We start from the raw sequence: 19,555 nt of genomic DNA on the forward strand, positions 1-19,555 counted from the left end.
AAGAAAGCAAGAAAAAGTCAAAATATAAAAGCTTCCGTATGTGCGTGACTATTTCATGAAATACATAAATGATTAAATCCATTTGCAACAAGCTGCTACTTTCCGATTGAATCCGTAAAAATCATTTTTGTTTTGCCATTAATATCAACAGTTGCCAGCAAATGGCTTTGGAGAATGATGAATGAAATGTAACTGGCGAATTTAACAGAAAAGAAACCTAAATAAAAGGATTTATCGGGACTTTAATTATATTTAATCAAAACGATGTAGTTTTGAAGAGTTTCCCCCCTAAGCTTAAACGTGCAACAACATCGTATTCACTTTCCTCTAATATAATTTGTACGTTAACTTTCCCTTAGTTATACATACGTGTTATTATCATGAACCACAAACTTTAATTATTGGTAATATAAACCACAATATTTAAAACAATTAAAGTTGAATTGTTAACCCGCGAAAACTGTAAAATAACAAGCCCGACAACCCCTCCATCCTTGCCAGTTTACCTTGTGGTTCTTCGAAATCATAACAATTCAGCACAAAATTTTCATCAAAACCGACCGAATCAAAATCGTAACACCCCTAATCATAAGAGCAAAATTATGTAAATAGGATATATGGTTTAAATATTTTATATTGTTGTATTACTTATAACATTAAATTATAGATAAAGCCACCAAAAGTTGTCAATACTATAATAATAAGTTAGAATAGAATTGTTTTAACACAGAGAATCATATTCTGATGAATTTTATTAACACTTTTCCATATTCTACATTTCTACCACATCATTTCACAAATCACAATTCAACCACTTTGACTTTTTAGTTATCCAAACGAATCCAATGTCTATTCTCCAACTCACTCTCTTCCTCTTCACCTTCATCTTCACAACCATTAACTCATCCACACCTTTCGTAGCACCAATCACCCGAGACGACTCAACTTCACTCTACACCATCTCCATCCTCTTCAAAACACCCCTTCAACCCACCAACTTCCTCCTCGACCTAGCCGGCAAGTTCACCTGGCTCGACTGCTCCTCCTACACCTCCACATCTCACCATTACATCCCCTGTAAGTCAAACCTTTGCACATCACTCGGGTCACTAGCGTGCTCAAATTGTTTTAGACCCTCGGGTCCGGGTTGTCATAATAATTCGTGTGCTTTGTTTCCGGAGAACCCGGTTATTGGGAACAGTGTGTTGGCGCAGGCGTTGGTTGACTCGCTTGGGTTGAGTGTTGTGAGTGATGGTCGGAACGTTGGGGAAGTGGGCTTGGTTCCGAATTTTGTGGTGTCGTGTTCGGATGAATCGTTGTTGCGTGGGTTGCCGGATGGGGTGGCTGGGTTGCTTGGCTTGGGACGGGGTAATTATTCGCTACCGGCACAGGTTAGTTTTATGTTCTATGTTTTATATTTATTAAACCCAGCTTCCGGTGCGCCCATATAATGTATATGTTGAAAAATTACTTTACCGAGTTATGAACCTAATCAGTTTGATACAACGTTATCAAAACTAATTAAAGAAAGGTAGAAGAAGACTGTCCCGTTTTCTGACGTATTAAACGACAAGTAAAATTAAAACCAACCTGGTGATCTTGAAACTTCAAAGACGATTTGAACTGCACGGATGACTCCTGTCCTTAAAGGATTTTACGCGCTTGTATTGCTGTAAGCGACAGCGTAAACTCCCAGGATTTAATGCAGAACTGATCTGGTATTCTAACAGCAATAGAAACCAGAAAACGCGAAGCTGGAAAGAAGAACGAATTGAAGGCAGAAAGCAGAGAGAATTCGTATGTGTTGGTGTGTGTTGAATGAGAAACAGAAACCTATATTTATAGCCTTTGATTCAAGATTTAAAACGAGATAAACTGATATAGAGATATTCCTCTAATTCGAACTGAAACTGATCTTGTTATCTGTAACGAGTTTGAATGAGAAGATAACAGATAATCTGATAACCCCCACCAGTTTCGAATTCAGACTCACATTTATCTCATTTGATCTTTATCTGATACACAAGTTTAACACACTTGACCAGACCCTGGCTAAAAAGAAAAGCTCCTTAGCTCCTAGCGACGATGCGTACGTGCGCCTCAAACGCGAGCTCGCGGCTCGGCTCGGCGCGCGTGTGGACTTAGCCCATTTCTCAACTCACACAACACTTTGTGAACCCATGAAGGTTAATTCCTTATAAACCACTCAACTTTCTTTTACACCACCAATGTGGGACAATGAAAACATACCAACTTGTATGTTAACACTTCAAATTTTCCAACAATCCCCCACCAAGTTGGAATGTTTTCTTTCACTCGGACAGAAGATGTTACTAGGTATCACGGAGATTAAACCCAGTTTAAGTTGATAAACAAGAAGAGACAGATTAGATGGTGTCCTATGGAATTAAACCATTAACCTGATGACCCCCTTCGGTTTACCCCCACACATCACCCGCCAACTTTGCGTTCTCACTGAGCGCGAATATGGCCGTGCGCTATAAATCCTTTTCATGACCCTCTAGAAGATAAACCACTAATCTTCATTTGAAGCGGCACCACCCTTAGATCATATAGGCAAAGTTTTACATCATCCACGTTGCTTGGATGCCTCTAATACTTTGTTAAGAGCTTTAGCTCACCCTAGTTCTCGGCAACGTCGTACTATCATACCTCACATGGATCTATCAAAATCGATAGTACCTTCTATCATTAAATGATTTCGTTATTACCCATTAAACTTGAGAAATAGGAGCACTAAGTTCAAGTTGGGTTTCCATCACTAACGATTCTATTGTGGTTTTAGACCCATGTTTCTCGCGGTATTCACAACCAAATCTCTCGTCAGAGGTTTGGTGAACGGATCAGCCAAGTTCCTACTTGTCTTGACATAGACAACCTTGATGGTACCATTTTCAATCAGTTGTCTCACATAATTGTGCCGAAGACCTATGTGTCTTGACTTCCCATTATACACTGCGTTGTATACTTTAGATAGTGTGGCCTCACTATCACAATACATGGGAATAGACGGCATTGGAACATCCCACAGATGGATGTCACTAAGCAGATCAATAATCCATTCTGCTTCCTTACCAGCAGCAGCTAGAGCTATGAACTCAGCTTCCATAGTTGAGTGAGCAATACACGTTTGTTTCTTGCTTCCCCAAGAAATTGCTCCTCCTGCTAGAGTATAAATCCACCCACTTGTAGATTTAGAATCATCGGTTTGATCAATCCAGCTAGCATCAGAATAACCTTCGAGTATTCTGGAAGAAACAGAGTATGTTAGTTCTAAGTTACTGGTCCTTTTAAGGTATCCAAGTACTCTAACTACTGCCTTCCAGTGTTCTGTTCCTGGATTGTGGGTATACTGACTTAGTTTGCTTACAGCATAAGCAATGTCAGGTCGAGTGCAATGCGTTGCATACATCATACTTCCAATGGCACTCGCATACTCTAATTGAGCCATTGCTCTCCCAGAGTTTACCTTAAGTTTCACACTTGGATCAAAAGGGGTGTTAGACTCTTTGATGTTCAAGTGTTGAAACTTAGTCAGAATTTTCTCTATGTAATGAGATTGACTTAGAGAAATCTGACCTTCAGTTCTCTTCACCTTGATCCCAAGAATAGTATCAACTTCTCCTAGATCTTTCATCTTAAAGTTCGAGGATAAATATTTCTTAGTTTCAGTGATACCTTCAAGGTGAGTGCTAATGATCAACATATCATCAACATAAAGACAAATCACGATTGTATAACAGGATTCACATTTAGTGTAAATGCATCTATCAGCACTATTATGTCGAAACCCGAAAGTCGTCACAGTGGTATCAAATCTCTCATGCCACTGTTTAGGAGCCTGTTTCAAACCATACAAAGATTTAATAAGTCTACAAACTTTGTTCTCTTGTCCAGGAATCACAAATCCCTCTGGTTGCTCCAAATAAATTTCCTCATTTAGATACCCATTTAGAAATGCTGTCTTCACATCCATTTGATGGATGTACAGTCCTTTCAAAGCAGACACCGCTATTAGAGTTCTAATAGAACTGATTCTAGCCACAGGTGCATAGGTATCAAAATAATCGATTCCTTCTCTCTGCCTATACCCTTTAGCGACTAATCTCGCTTTATAGGCAGAGATGGATCCATCTGGATGATATTTCCTCTTGAAAATCCATTTGGATCCAATAGGTTTCTTTCCCTTGGGTAAATCAGCTAACTCCCAAGTTCCATTCCCCATTATGGAATCCATTTCATCATTAACAGCTTCCTTCCACAAAGGAGCATCTCTTGATGACATTGCTTCGCTGAAAGTTTTAGGATCATCATTCAAATTTACAGTGAAAATGACCTCTCTAGTCACTTTCTTTTGAGTTCCCTCAACCAGGTAAGAAAAGAAATCATCTCCATAACTTTTCTCTTTTCTAGCTCTAGTACTTCTTCTAGGTTCTTCAACTATCGGTGAAGGTTGAACGATTTTTCTAGAAGTACTAGAAGCTGTGGTGGGGTTAGAGTTTTCATCATCTCTAGAAAACTTGTCCTCAAAAAATTCCACATCTCTAGATTCTACAGCAGTACCTGATTCGTCATCCAAAAGTCGGTATGACTTGCTATGCGGAGCATATCCAATGAATATACTCTTGAAAGCTCGCTCTCCTAGTTTCATTGTCTTAGGATCAGGTACGCGATAATACGCCAAACACCCCCAAACCCTCAGATGCTCTAGGTTAGGTTTTCTTCCTTTCCACAACTCATATGGACTAGTGGGTATCACACGACTAGTGATCCTATTGTGAACATAACATGCGGTTAACAAAGCTTCCCCCCACATATTTAGTGGTAGACCCGATTGATTTAACATACAGTTAACCATTTCTACCAAGGTTCGGTTCTTTCTCTCAGCCAAACCATTCTGTTGGGGGGTATATGGTGCAGTTCTCTCATGTATGATGCCTTCCTCTTCACAGAATGCATCGAATTTTCGGTTAAAGTATTCTCCGCCTCTGTCCGAGCGAAGAATTTTAATGCGTTTCTCTCGTTGGTTTTCAACCTCGGCTTTATATATTTTAAATGCATCAAAAGCTTCGTCTTTTGTATGCAATAAATAAACATATAAGTATCGGCTATAGTCATCGCAGAAAGTGATAAAGTATCTCTTACCCCCACGGGTAAGAACTCCATTCAGTTCACAAATATCTGAATGAATTAGTTCTAGTAGTGATGTATTGCGTTTATGGACACTTGGAAAAGGTTTCTTTGTAAATTTTGATTTCACACAAGTTTCGCATTTTTCAAAATCTTTATCTTTTAATTTGAGTAAACCTTTAGTTTGCATTTTTCCAATGTTTTTAACATTTGTATGAGCTAAGCGTTTATGCCATAAAGAAATTGAACAAGCGATATAATCAGAAGACATAATTTCATTCAATTCAAAACCAATTACATTGCATTGACCAACACTAGTACTATCACTACCATAGTCACTACTGTCACTATTTCCACTATCACTATCAATTTCATTCCCAAAGCCATCAATCGCAGAAATGTCACTTTCATCCGAATCTTCTTCAGTAATTCCATCTCCAGTTAGGTCAAGACGATACATTCCACTCGTGTTCCTTGCTTGACCCACATAGATGTTATTCAGAGAAAAATTCACACGAAGATTTTGGAGAACCAGCTTGTAACCATTTCGATCAAACTTATCAGCAGAAACAAGACCTTTGGTAACACCCGGAACATGCAACACGTCCTGAAGAGTAACCGATTGACCATCTCTAAAGTTTAGTCGCACCGTGCCTCTACCAAGAACCTTCACATGATGACCATCAGCACACACCACCACTGTTCCTTCAGGAACAGGACCATACGTGAGAAACGAGTGTCGATTCCCACAAACATGAACAGTGGCTCCAGAATCCAGAAACCACCCTCTACATGCAATCACGCGAGTACGTCGAGAAAGCATGTTAACGTTTCCAATACCCACATTGGCTATTAGATTGGTGATTTTCTCAACCTCAACATTGCTTGTAGAACCAATCGTCTGCCCAGATTTCCTCTGAGAGCACTCTCGTGCATAATGCCCGGTTTCTCCACAAACATGACATTTTCCAGACCTCTTTGGTTGATGGTTATTATTCTGATTAGGCTTCTTGAATTCTCTTTTCTTTGGTGCAACAAACTTCTTATTTTTTGATGCCCACTTTCCCTTTTGCCCAGATCCTCCTGCCACATGATTCACACTCGATCCGACTTTACTTCTTTTGTCCCTGTTGCGTGTCTCCTCCTCAATTCGGAGGTGCTTTAACAGTTCATCCAAAGAGTAGTCCTCAGATTTGTGCATCATTCTCTTTGAGAAATCTTTCCAGTTAGGTGGCAGTTTAGCAATAATCACCCCTACTTGGAAGATTTCTGGTAGCAGGATAGAAAGCGCAGTCAATTTGTTAACAAGAACTTGGAGCTCATGCACTTGCTCCAAGATTGACTTGTCATCGACCATTTGGAAATCTAAGTACTTGGAAATAAGGTATTTGTTAGTACCTTCCTCATGTGCCTTGTACTTATCTTCCAAAGCTTTCCACAGTTCTCTAGCATTTGTTACCGGCGCGTACAAATCATAGAGACGATCAGAAAGGGAATTCTTGATGTGACCAAGACAAAGATCTTCAGCTTCCTTACGGATAATTCTTTGCTTAGCCAGATCTTGATTCGGTACCTCTCCAGCCTCAAGAGGAGGGTCTTCAGGAATTTCAGGCAAGTTAGGATCAAGGATATAGTAGAGTTTCAGCACAACGAGCATGAACTTAACCTTGTCCGCCCACCGGGTATAGTTCTGTCCATCGAATCTGTCCAGCTTGACAAACTCTTGGTTCATGAATCTCAGATTAGCTGTTGGTAGTTCAGCGTCCATATTTCTGGTGATTAAAACACAGAATAAAATCCTTTAAGAATGTTGAAAAATTACTTTACCGAGTTATGAACCTAATCAGTTTGATACAACGTTATCAAAACTAATTAAAGAAAGGTAGAAGAAGACTGTCCCGTTTTCTGACGTATTAAACGACAAGTAAAATTAAAACCAACCTGGTGATCTTGAAACTTCAAAGACGATTTGAACTGCACGGATGACTCCTGTCCTTAAAGGATTTTACGCGCTTGTATTGCTGTAAGCGACAGCGTAAACTCCCAGGATTTAATGCAGAACTGATCTGGTATTCTAACAGCAATAGAAACCAGAAAACGCGAAGCTGGAAAGAAGAACGAATTGAAGGCAGAAAGCAGAGAGAATTCGTATGTGTTGGTGTGTGTTGAATGAGAAACAGAAACCTATATTTATAGCCTTTGATTCAAGATTTAAAACGAGATAAACTGATATAGAGATATTCCTCTAATTCGAACTGAAACTGATCTTGTTATCTGTAACGAGTTTGAATGAGAAGATAACAGATAATCTGATAACCCCCACCAGTTTCGAATTCAGACTCACATTTATCTCATTTGATCTTTATCTGATACACAAGTTTAACACACTTGACCAGACCCTGGCTAAAAAGAAAAGCTCCTTAGCTCCTAGCGACGATGCGTACGTGCGAAGTGCGCCTCAAACGCGCCCATACGCGAGCTCGCGGCTCGGCTCGGCGCGCGTGTGGACTTAGCCCATTTCTCAACTCACACAACACTTTGTGAACCCATGAAGGTTAATTCCTTATAAACCACTCAACTTTCTTTTACACCACCAATGTGGGACAATGAAAACATACCAACTTGTATGTTAACACTTCAAATTTTCCAACAATCCCCCACCAAGTTGGAATGTTTTCTTTCACTCGGACAGAAGATGTTACTAGGTATCACGGAGATTAAACCCAGTTTAAGTTGATAAACAAGAAGAGACAGATTAGATGGTGTCCTATGGAATTAAACCATTAACCTGATGACCCCCTTCGGTTTACCCCCACACATCACCCGCCAACTTTGCGTTCTCACTGAGCGCGAATATGGCCGTGCGCTATAAATCCTTTTCATGACCCTCTAGAAGATAAACCACTAATCTTCATTTGAAGCGGCACCACCCTTAGATCATATAGGCAAAGTTTTACATCATCCACGTTGCTTGGATGCCTCTAATACTTTGTTAAGAGCTTTAGCTCACCCTAGTTCTCGGCAACGTCGTACTATCATACCTCACATGGATCTATCAAAATCGATAGTACCTTCTATCATTAAATGATTTCGTTATTACCCATTAAACTTGAGAAATAGGAGCACTAAGTTCAAGTTGGGTTTCCATCACTAACGATTCTATTGTGGTTTTAGACCCATGTTTCTCGCGGTATTCACAACCAAATCTCTCGTCAGAGGTTTGGTGAACGGATCAGCCAAGTTCCTACTTGTCTTGACATAGACAACCTTGATGGTACCATTTTCAATCAGTTGTCTCACATAATTGTGCCGAAGACCTATGTGTCTTGACTTCCCATTATACACTGCGTTGTATACTTTAGATAGTGTGGCCTCACTATCACAATACATGGGAATAGACGGCATTGGAACATCCCACAGATGGATGTCACTAAGCAGATCAATAATCCATTCTGCTTCCTTACCAGCAGCAGCTAGAGCTATGAACTCAGCTTCCATAGTTGAGTGAGCAATACACGTTTGTTTCTTGCTTCCCCAAGAAATTGCTCCTCCTGCTAGAGTATAAATCCACCCACTTGTAGATTTAGAATCATCGGTTTGATCAATCCAGCTAGCATCAGAATAACCTTCGAGTATTCTGGAAGAAACAGAGTATGTTAGTTCTAAGTTACTGGTCCTTTTAAGGTATCCAAGTACTCTAACTACTGCCTTCCAGTGTTCTGTTCCTGGATTGTGGGTATACTGACTTAGTTTGCTTACAGCATAAGCAATGTCAGGTCGAGTGCAATGCGTTGCATACATCATACTTCCAATGGCACTCGCATACTCTAATTGAGCCATTGCTCTCCCAGAGTTTACCTTAAGTTTCACACTTGGATCAAAAGGGGTGTTAGAGATAAACTGATATAGAGATATTCCTCTAATTCGAACTGAAACTGATCTTGTTATCTGTAACGAGTTTGAATGAGAAGATAACAGATAATCTGATAACCCCCACCAGTTTCGAATTCAGACTCACATTTATCTCATTTGATCTTTATCTGATACACAAGTTTAACACACTTGACCAGACCCTGGCTAAAAAGAAAAGCTCCTTAGCTCCTAGCGACGATGTATCTCATTTGATCTTTATCTGATACACAAGTTTAACACACTTGACCAGACCCTGGCTAAAAAGAAAAGCTCCTTAGCTCCTAACGACGGTGCGTACGTGCGAAGTGCAAAGTGCGCCTCAAACGCGCCCATACGCGAGCTCTCGGCTCGGCTCGGCGCGCGTGTGGACTTAGCCCATTTCTCAACTCACACAACACTTTGTGAACCCATGAAGGTTAATTCCTTATAAACCACTCAACTTTCTTTTACACCACCAATGTGGGACAATGAAAACATACCAACTTGTATGTTAACACTTCAAATTTTCCAACAGTATATATGTGTGAATCTTTGGTGGATAAAAGTGAAATTGCATTAATTTTGACGTTATTTTATAATCTCGTGAAAATAACGTTAAAAGTGGTGGAAGGTTAACCTGGTGACGTTGATAGCCGAAAGACAATGATACACACCAATCAGCCGGTGTTCCGGTGGTTGAGTGTTATACGCCTTATGTCCAAAGCTTGATGTAAAACTAATATCGAGCCGGGGGTCTCACCGGAAGCAGCCTCACTCCATTCCTACGTTACAAGGATGATGATTTATATTTATTGTGTTTGCCGGTGTTTGAGTTTGAGTTTAGAGAATAGAGATAAGAGTAAAGTTGGGAACTTTTGTCTTTCTTGCTTTTATCGTTTGCACTGTTTTTATGGCTCTTTTGACTCCACTGCTACTTTCGAAAAGTATAGGTCTGATCAAAATAGGTAATTACAAGTTTTTTTTAATCATTATTATTAATATTGATGTATTGAAGAATATCAAATAGGTAATTAGAGTATTCTTATCCCACATTCTATTTCTAAACCAAAAATTACACTAAAGTCATTACATTTTCTCTTTTTATTTCAATTAAATAATACTTTTTATACATTTTATTATTACTTTTTCTCTTTCCTTCACTCATAACCACTTTTAAAATATATTAAAAAATTATAGGGGTTGAACAGTAACTTTTCAAATATACAGAAAAATCACTACTTTTTCTAAAATATAAAAACTCAACAACCTGAATCACTCTTTAAATTATAAAAACATCCCTTACATTAAATGAGAGGTTGAATGAGAATGCTGGCATTTGACATTTTAGGTCAAAGATTTAAAAACCTACCGACGGTGTCAGTTGGTGTGTTTGGTGGATGTTAAAAAGTATTAAATATCAAATAATGTTCTTTAACATGTTTGAAGATGGAGAACTTTTGTTAGGCCATGTGTAGTGTAGGAGTTATTTTGGGGGCTATATTTAATGCGAGACGTCACGTCAACAAAGACAATTTTTACTATAGTATGTAGTGGTTAATTTGTAGTTCAAAATCGCCCAATAATAATAACAATATTATTATTTTCAAGTTGAACGGTGACATGTATTTGTTCCCCCCCAAACAAAATCACTTAGGGGGGCGGTGTGGATTTGACTAGGTGATTTCAACAAAATACCCACTTTGACTAAAGTTTTTCGAAAGTGTTAATATTTAGTGATTGAGCTGACGGGTTGAAAGCCAACCATGCACGGCCAGTAATGACGTTAGTTTTTCCCATTAGACCGTCCGTAGTCAACCAAATTATTAGGTGTTTTATGCCAAAACGCCGGACACCCCCCCGGCCATTTTGCAGTTGGATCTATCATGGCCGGCTGAGACCCTGTGCAACATGGGCGACCGGCCGGGGCACAAGATTTTATATATATATATATATTTTTTATCAAAAAAAAATATGTATATTTAATGTTTTACCCTATATAATTATACAATAACTAGTTTGGTTTAGTGGCAAAGGGGCATGACTCCCAACCAAAAGGTTGTAGGTTCTAGTCTCACTTGATACAAATTTACGCTTATTTTTATACCAAAAGTTTTTACAGAACATAAATCATAACCAAGCAAGCTCATATAAAAATTGAATTGTTTAAACCAAAGAAAAAACCAATTAAATAAGGCCTAAATTTTTTTTTGCTTATATTATTTCGTTACTTGTTAGGGTCTATGGGCCTTTTTATTTCGCCTCGGTCAAGGCATATAAATTCTCGGAGACGGCCCTAGGATCTATCCTCAAATATGAGCGTAGCGCCAATTTTTCTATGGGCATTTTTGAAAACAATAGTTAAATGGTATTTTGAATCCTCAACGAAAGTAACGTTTGAATCTTTCTGTCACAGGTTAGTACCGTCTATGCATCACCCAACCTGTTTGCAATATGCCTTCCCGGTCTAGCAAGCGCATCATCCGGTGCAGCCTTCTTCAACACCGGCGGTCCATACTATTTCTTCCCGGATAAAGACCTCTCAAGCCACCTTATCTACACTCCACTCATTCTAAACCCCATTGGATTCACCGTTATAACCTACTCCGGTCACCCCTCCGACGAGTACTTCATTGGAGTCACCTCAATCAACATTAACGGCAAACCCCTCGAGTTTAACCATTTGCTATTAACAATCGACGAAAATGGCTTTGGTGGAACCAGACTGAGCACTGTCACGCCTTACACCACGTTAGAGACATCAATCTATAACGCCTTTATTCAAGCGTTTGTGAGCGAATCTGCTGCGTTAAACCTCACTGTGACGGATCCTGTGAGTCCGTTTGAGGTGTGCTATGCTGCGGGTGATGTTTATAGCACGCCAATAGGGCCTGCATTCCCGACGATTGATCTTATGATGCATAGTGAAGATGTGTTTTGGAGGATATTGGGAGCTAATTCTATGGTGAGTGTTGCAAGGGAAGAGGGTGACTTGTGGTGTCTCGGGTTTGTTGATGGAGGTGAGACGCCGAGGAGTTCGGTGGTGATTGGAGGGCATCAGCTGGAGGATAACTTGTTGCAGTTTGATCTTGTGTCGATGAGGTTAGGGTTTAGTTCATCTGTTTTGGTGCATGGTACAAATTGTGCGAGCTTTAACTTTACTATTTAATGATGATCTGGTGTGTCCTAGGAAATTGATGTATTGTTTTTTAGATGTTTGTTAGTAGGCTACGTTCATTTGATGTTTCTTTGATCAAAATGATCATATTTGAACACCAAGGCTTTGTGAATTGTGACACATGCAATTCAAATGCAATATTTTTAATGGGACAACTACTTTGTGTATAAGTCATAAAATACAAACGATTTGATAATGCCATGTGATAAAGCTTTTTTGGGACATTTTGTCAAACATCTCTTAATTTCCACCACGGAAGTCAGCATTAGCAAGCATTTAATTCCAATACACCTACTTTAGGATGGGCAGGGCACCCTACTGTTGCGAGGATCCGAGTTGGGCTAGTGAGTAAAGTTTTAAAGTCTACTACTCCGTGAAGAATGTGACTTTCTTGCTTTATGTTGGGAATACGTATGGACCCTTACTTTGAATAATTACTTACGATCATCCATGCCAGGGAGCACCTGTGTTACCTGCTTCAAAGTGTTAGGAAACATACATGTAATTTTTCAAAGTTATGGACCATACGTGAAGTTCGTGCAAACCACAATCATACTGCCGCGTTTGTATGAATGTTGAATCTACTATGTTGGGAATACGGATTGACTCTCTTGAGTCTGACTTCGGTTCGCTATTTCCCTATTCGGTATTACTAAACGGACTGATCCAAAACCAAGACCCAATTTATAATTAGCCCAATAGCTGAAATCCAATTTATTATTCCTGGCCTACTATTAGTGCATTGGGCCAGACAACTAATGATTGGATATTTGGATGTTTTGGGGCCCTCTTTATTTCTAATTTTGCATTTAGCCAACACCACTTATTATTGTTCCAAACTTATATATATTTTAATGACTGTATGTTAGCTAGTTACATTTAAGCAATAGTTGTAAAAGTCGGATTCCAAGACCTTGGAATCGGCGATTCCAAGGTACTCGGACATCAACCTTGCCGCTTTTTCCCAACTCGGCCACCATTACTCGTCAAGGTCCAACTCGGTCAAAAGTCGGAGTACTCGGCCTATACTCGGGATTACTCGGCCTCCAAGGTCAACTCGGCCACAATTTTTTTAGTAAAATGCTAAAAATAACAACAAAATATGAAAATTTTTGAATTATGTTTTTTTTTCATATGAATTATGTTTATTTTAATGTGAATTATGCTTGTCATAAATATAACCAATAATTATTTTATGTTATGTTTATCTTATCCGAGTACAAGCCGAGTACTCTGAGTACTCCCTCCAAGGAGGTCAGTCGCCTAGGGACCACTTAACGAGTTTTACAACATTGATTTAAGCGATATAGCATTTGTAATTTATGGTCCTGGTCGAGAATGGGCCCTAAAAGGGCGGCCGAGGCATGCATGGACTCTAGTCGGGGCCATAATAAAATAAAATAAAATGTAGCAAGCTAACATATACATTCGTCAAAATATAACTTTCAAAAAATGAACTTTGACGTCACAATTATAAATTTTGTTAAGTTAATTTGTAAAACATTTTTTTTTCAACCAGTTACAAAAACTTTTTATGTAATTAATAAATGTTAATTTATTTAAACTGTATTTAGGGAAAAAAAGCATATCTTTTAAGGCATATCAGTTAACAATTACTTAAGTAGAAGCTTTTAAGAAAAAAGTTTGTTTAGAAGATTATTATTAGAAAATGTATAATTTTATCGATTATGTCGGTCTCAACTCGATATTAAAACATAATAAACTTAAGATATCGATGAAGCTTATAAGTTAAAAAGATAAAAACTTGCTATTCCCACTTTGGTGCGGTACGTGGTAAGGTGATTTGGGTGTAAAATAGATGGTCAAGAATTCAATCCTCATAGTGTACTACATTTAGCTGCTAAAAAAATAATAATAAATAAAAAAAACTTAAACTATATTCATAATTAATTTCATATTAAAGCTAATTGCATTCTTGTTAAATTTATTTGGTTAATTAATGATACAACTATTTATAACTAAATATGTAATAAGTAGATATAATAAAAGTTATATTAAGTTTTAAAAATAAATACATACACTTTTAATATCATTCATGTTTAATATGTGAAAGAGGCGGGGATACAAAAGAGGAAGCTATGCCATGTGTCTTAAGATTTTTGTTTATTATTATAAATGCTACATTATCAAGAAAATAAGACATCTTATCATATACCTTAACTATTTTATCACCCAACTAAAATAAAAACGACCATTTGTTACGGAAATGACCCTTAAATAAATAGAGAGATATTTAGGTAGACATTTGCTAATATAAAAACTAATATTAAAAAGACTTAAGTTTTATTTTGTTTATATGTTACTTTTTTTGGTTTATATGTTAACGTTTTTTTCAGAAAAATCTGCGTAAAGTATAAAAGAAAACGCAACAAATAATATTAGTTAATTAAATAGTGTTTATTTCTAAATTGTTGTAAACTGTATTTTATGATAAGTTTGTATTAATAGTACATGATAAGTACGTCAAATCTTATTTTAATTATTTATTAAATATTTTAGTAATTAATTATCCGTGTAGAAATGTGTATAGAGGTTTCAAACTAGTAATCTATACTCGATACTCTCGACATCACACAACAATATTAGCGGTATGAACAAGATTTTATAACCGACTTTGACTATGGAGTTAGCATTAGCTGTCAGATAAATGCATCGTATTCGTAATTCGTTCGCACATCACAATATAGTATTACCAACAGTTAAAAATAGTATGTGTTCTTGATTATTCAATTCCAACTCCTCAATATCACATGTTACCAACACCTTAAATTAGAATGTGGTCTCCATAATTAGCCACAATCAATTTTGAAACTCACCTACACCACCTTCGCTCATCGGAAAACTCCAACCACAGCCGCAATCTACCGTCACCTTTATGGCTATATAACACTCTCATTCACATCCTCATTCCTCAATATGCAGCTGTTAATCAAACACACATCAATGTCGATTTCGGTCTTCTACTTACTGTTTTTATTCGTATCTCCTTCGTTTTCGGCCTTCGTTGCACCCATCACAAAACACCATGTCCACAACACTCCCTTTTATACACTAATGGTTCAACTTAAAACCCCTTTGGAGCCAACTTTTTTGCTACTTCACGTCGGCGCCACCTTCACCGCGGTTAACTGCCGACGGAACTACACCTCTGCCACCTCCCGCCCCGTCCCATGCAACTCCTCTCTATGCCATTCCCTCCAATCCAATCGATTTATCGGTAAAGTTAAAACTCTTAAGCAGGCCAGGCCCGGCCCAAGGGGAGGGCGGGGAGGGCAACGGACTCAGGTCCACTCTCTCAAGAGGCCCATAATGTTAAAAAAAACATATATTTTATATATAATTTTGTTTTAACACAAAAGCCCACAAAATGACTCTTTAGTTGAATGAGTATAATTCCCACAATTAGTGTTTTTTTTAATAGAAAAAAAACTTTTATTTTATGTGTCATTTTAATAACATTTTATTATTATTTGTTTGTTTTGGGCTTTTGAAAGACAACCTTATTAATTAGTAAAATTGTAAAATTATCTACAATATAATTGAGAACTCGATTTCAGGAGCCCGTTTTTTTACTCGTCCTAGGCCCCAAAATTTAATGGGTTCTTAGAGACGGTCCTGCTTTTATGTGTGTGTTACTAGTGGTGTAAATGAGTGTTTTTTCTTTCAACGACGATGAAAGACTTGAACCTAAAATCTCCCAGCCTCTTAGTGTTTTAAAAGTTTTGTCTTTTTCAATGGGCCACCAACTTCATTTCATTGACATGTAAATGTGTTTTATATTAATAATTGTTAATTAGTGTTTGTACAAACGATATTACATGCTAAACTCATATTTGCATAATACGAGGCGAGATCTGGTAGAAATTAAATTAAAATATCAAGCCTACAGTAATCGAGTAATGATAATTAGTCTACAAATTAAGCTACAAAATTGAAGTTAAATAATAACAGTTTCTCTAGTTCAAAACTTGTACAATAATAATTATTCTAGTTTATTTAGTTATTCATATGTTGCTTATATTAAAAGTTGTTTGTATTTAATCCTAACACCACATAATACTATCTCTGAGATTTGTCTAAATACATTGTGTCTAATAGGTAACAAGTGTGATATTGCCACCGGGAAGGCTGCGGTTCCTGGTGGTTGTGTGATCACACCTCATCCCTCGTTCGCCTTGGTTGACTCGCTCGCAATACCAGCCACAGACGGACGCAACCCTGGCCAACTCCATACGTTTTCCGAGTTCGTTTTCACTTGCTCAGACGAATCATCACGATTAGTAAAAGGCAATGCTAAGAATGTGGTCAACGGTTTAGCAGGTTTAGGGTTTTCGAATTATTCACTCCCGGCGCAGGTTAGCACAAGCTCGTCAGTTTTCGCACTTTGCGTGTCTGGGTCGCCTTCAGCTCCCGGTGTAGCGTTCTTCAGCTTATCCAAGCCATATTATTTCCTACCAGGAATCGACGTCACTGATTATCTTTCGTACACTCCGTTCTTCTCATATCATAACGGAATAACTAACAAAAAAACAAGCAAACAGTTGGAAGACAGTTATTTCATCAAAGTCAAATCAGTCAACGTCAACGGAAAACCGATAATAATACACCAAAAACTCCTAACTACCATGATCAGCACAACGAACCCGTACACCGTGCTAGAGAGATCAATCTTTAGAGCCGTAGTCAATTCGTTCAAGAAAGAATCACGAATCATGAAGCTGAAACTTATTAAGCCAGTCAAGCCGTTCCGCTTATGTTACGAAGCTGATGGGCTTTTAGAAACCCATTTGGGCCCAACTGTGCCGTCGTTTGAGCTTGTGATGCAAAACGACGTAGTTTGGAGGGTTTTTGGGAAGAATTCGATGGTCAGGATTGTGGACGAGGGTTTGGATGTATGGTGCTTAGCCATGGTTGATGGAGGCGTTGGATCGGTTCCGGCAATGGTGATAGGAGGGCATCAGTTGGAGGATAATTTGCTTCAGTTTAATTTAGGGACTAAGACTTTAGGGTTTAGTTCTTCACTTTTGCAATATAAGACTATGTGTGCTAATTTCAATTTTAGCACAAATGGTGCTATACAGGCTTTTTAGTTAAGTTCATATTTATGTAACAATTTTACCTTTCCAAATGCTAAGTGAAATTAAGATTTTATACAAAGTCTGATATGTTATAAACTTGATATGTTTAAAAATTATAAGTTCATGTTTGTGTATGAGTTTGTAGTTAATAAAGTTGGATTAAAGTTGGTCCCAAAGTCCAAACTGCATTTGGAATTAACATAATGCACAAATTTACATAAATGACAATAGCATTAATGTTCAAGTTTATGAGAGGGAGAGTTGTACATATAGCAATATACTCATTTTAAACATATAGTTGAACTGAAAAGACTTAAAAAGTTATAAAATATTTTAAAACTACTTTTTTCTCCATGGTGATATATAAAGGAACAACATTTTTACTGTCTATTACAAAAAGAAGAGCGGCTTATGACGTTGTCCTAAGTTCTCTTCATTTACCAGATGTTCCACGACCATATGTCGAAGAGATGAGCTCAACAAGCAACGGTAGCTGAAACGACACATACAAGGCAACTGGAAGACATGTTATTGCAAAAACCAGGATCATAATCCACGAGCACCCTAGCGCAAACATAATATACAGTGTTGCAATCAACATGGTTGCCACAGACAAGAATAACATCGCAAGTCCTTGTATTAATGTCTTAGGTATGTTGTGGAGAAAATCCTCATATGCATAGCGTGTTGTGTCAAAGGATCGAAACAGCAACAAGACGGTGGCAGATGTGATCAATGACGTCACATCCAAGACAGCATTAAGATGAAGCTCGACTTGGTTTCGTAAACTGCTTTATCAGTATCTCCATTGTTTCTACCTGGTATAGTAAAGGCCGCCACTAAAGCTACTGCAAAAATAAATGCAGCAGTTATTGTGTACGAACGAGCTGCCTTTTTCACCCATACTTCAGCTTCTTGTCTCAAATCCTTGTGTTCTTTTTTAAACAACATAAATGGTGTTTCTTGTGCTAAGTTCTTAACGGTTATCTCCTCTGGACGCACAAAAGCTCTCACTTCCTGTAAGTCGACACGATGAAACATATAAAGTTCAAACTAAGTTTACTTTTTGCTTATAAAAAATTAAATTACTTTCACCTCAAACCATTGTAAATCCCTCTGCATTTGTAATGCTGCAGCGGCACCAGTAACCACATCTTGACTACCTCTAAATAGCTTTCCAGCCACGTGCAAGAGGTTATTTCCATCGTTGTCTGGAGATGCAACATGAAAATACTTGTCTGGAGGCAATTGGTGCTTCAAAACGTTGTATGAATTTTTACAGTGGAACATTATTGAGTGCCAAACAAGTGAAAAACCAAAACTATGTGTGGCCCAAACTACCTGTGGACAAATTTCGGTAATCTGCTCTATCACCTCTGGTGTATCGTTTAACATACCCGCAAGAGATGCAAGATAAAGTTGTTCAACGTGATTAGACTTCGATTTAACGATTACTTCACACATAATCTTGAGTATCGCAAGAGCTAATGTGTGTTCCACTTTGTCCCAATGAAGTTGCTTGATATGCGGCACTAGAAAAATATGAAAAGGAAAAAATAAAACTTAATCTAGAATTTACATAATACAGTAGTCTTACCCTACAGTGATCAAAATTTATATGAAGCCTTGGTTAAAAGATATACCAACAAACCAAGTTCAGTTATATTTTTTAATGATCGTTTATTGTATTTTTGTAGAAACTAATGCAATGGAAAGATAAACTAGAGCCCATCTTTTCCCTTAACAGCAAACAACACACAAACACCCCTTCACAATCCTACTAATAATATCATACTTACCAAGTAGTACTGCAAACTCCCAAAATCTGGCATGAATCCTCTCGATGACTGCACAGAAACCAGATTTAGTTATAAATACAGGAAAATATAAAAACAAGCTAAATTACTTTTTCATAAGCTAAATAAAACAATAAGAACCAAAAAAATATTCCAAAAAAGCAAGCTATACATTATTTAGTTGGCCTTAGTTAAAATATAACTAAATTACTTCTTCATAAGGTCCCACTGCATTGTGACAGGAACCAATTAATCGCTATCAATGAGCTTACAGAGACCACCCAATTGCTTGCTAACCAATGATATAAGAATGCATAAAATGTAATTTGCACTAGGTAGGCATTAATATATGATGAGTTAAAATTTTGATGATAATTAACTAGAATATTCAGTTTACTAAGACATAAAGGTCATTTGTTTATGTTGAGGGCTATACATTACTA

The 19,555-nt window shown here is 37.7% G+C and overlaps 2 protein-coding genes and 1 pseudogene across 2 annotated transcripts; 2 read left to right on the plus strand and 1 right to left on the minus strand.

Annotated features, from left to right (window-relative positions):
• Nucleotides 1-845: 845 nt before the first annotated feature.
• Nucleotides 846-12,261, plus strand: LOC143554021 (putative aspartic proteinase GIP1). The gene is made up of 2 exons (XM_077043890.1): nt 846-1,391; nt 11,456-12,261. Exons 1-2 carry the CDS (start codon nt 846-848, stop codon nt 12,206-12,208), a joined length of 1,299 nt encoding a protein of 432 aa, XP_076900005.1. The 3' UTR covers nt 12,209-12,261.
• LOC143554023 (secreted RxLR effector protein 161 pseudogene) lies at nt 8,222-9,033 on the minus strand (annotated as a pseudogene).
• Nucleotides 12,262-15,181: 2,920 nt separating the features above from the next.
• LOC143554016 (putative aspartic proteinase GIP1) lies at nt 15,182-17,328 on the plus strand. The gene is made up of 2 exons (XM_077043885.1): nt 15,182-15,455; nt 16,337-17,328. Exons 1-2 carry the CDS (start codon nt 15,182-15,184, stop codon nt 17,326-17,328), a joined length of 1,266 nt encoding a protein of 421 aa, XP_076900000.1.
• Nucleotides 17,329-19,555: the final 2,227 nt, after the last annotated feature.

The sequence above is a fragment of the Bidens hawaiensis genome, unplaced genomic scaffold (genome assembly GCF_021521415.1).
Source record: "Bidens hawaiensis isolate Kalapana, Puna unplaced genomic scaffold, B.hawaiensis_p1.1 tig00017470_1, whole genome shotgun sequence".
Lineage (NCBI taxonomy): Eukaryota > Viridiplantae > Streptophyta > Magnoliopsida > Asterales > Asteraceae > Bidens > Bidens hawaiensis.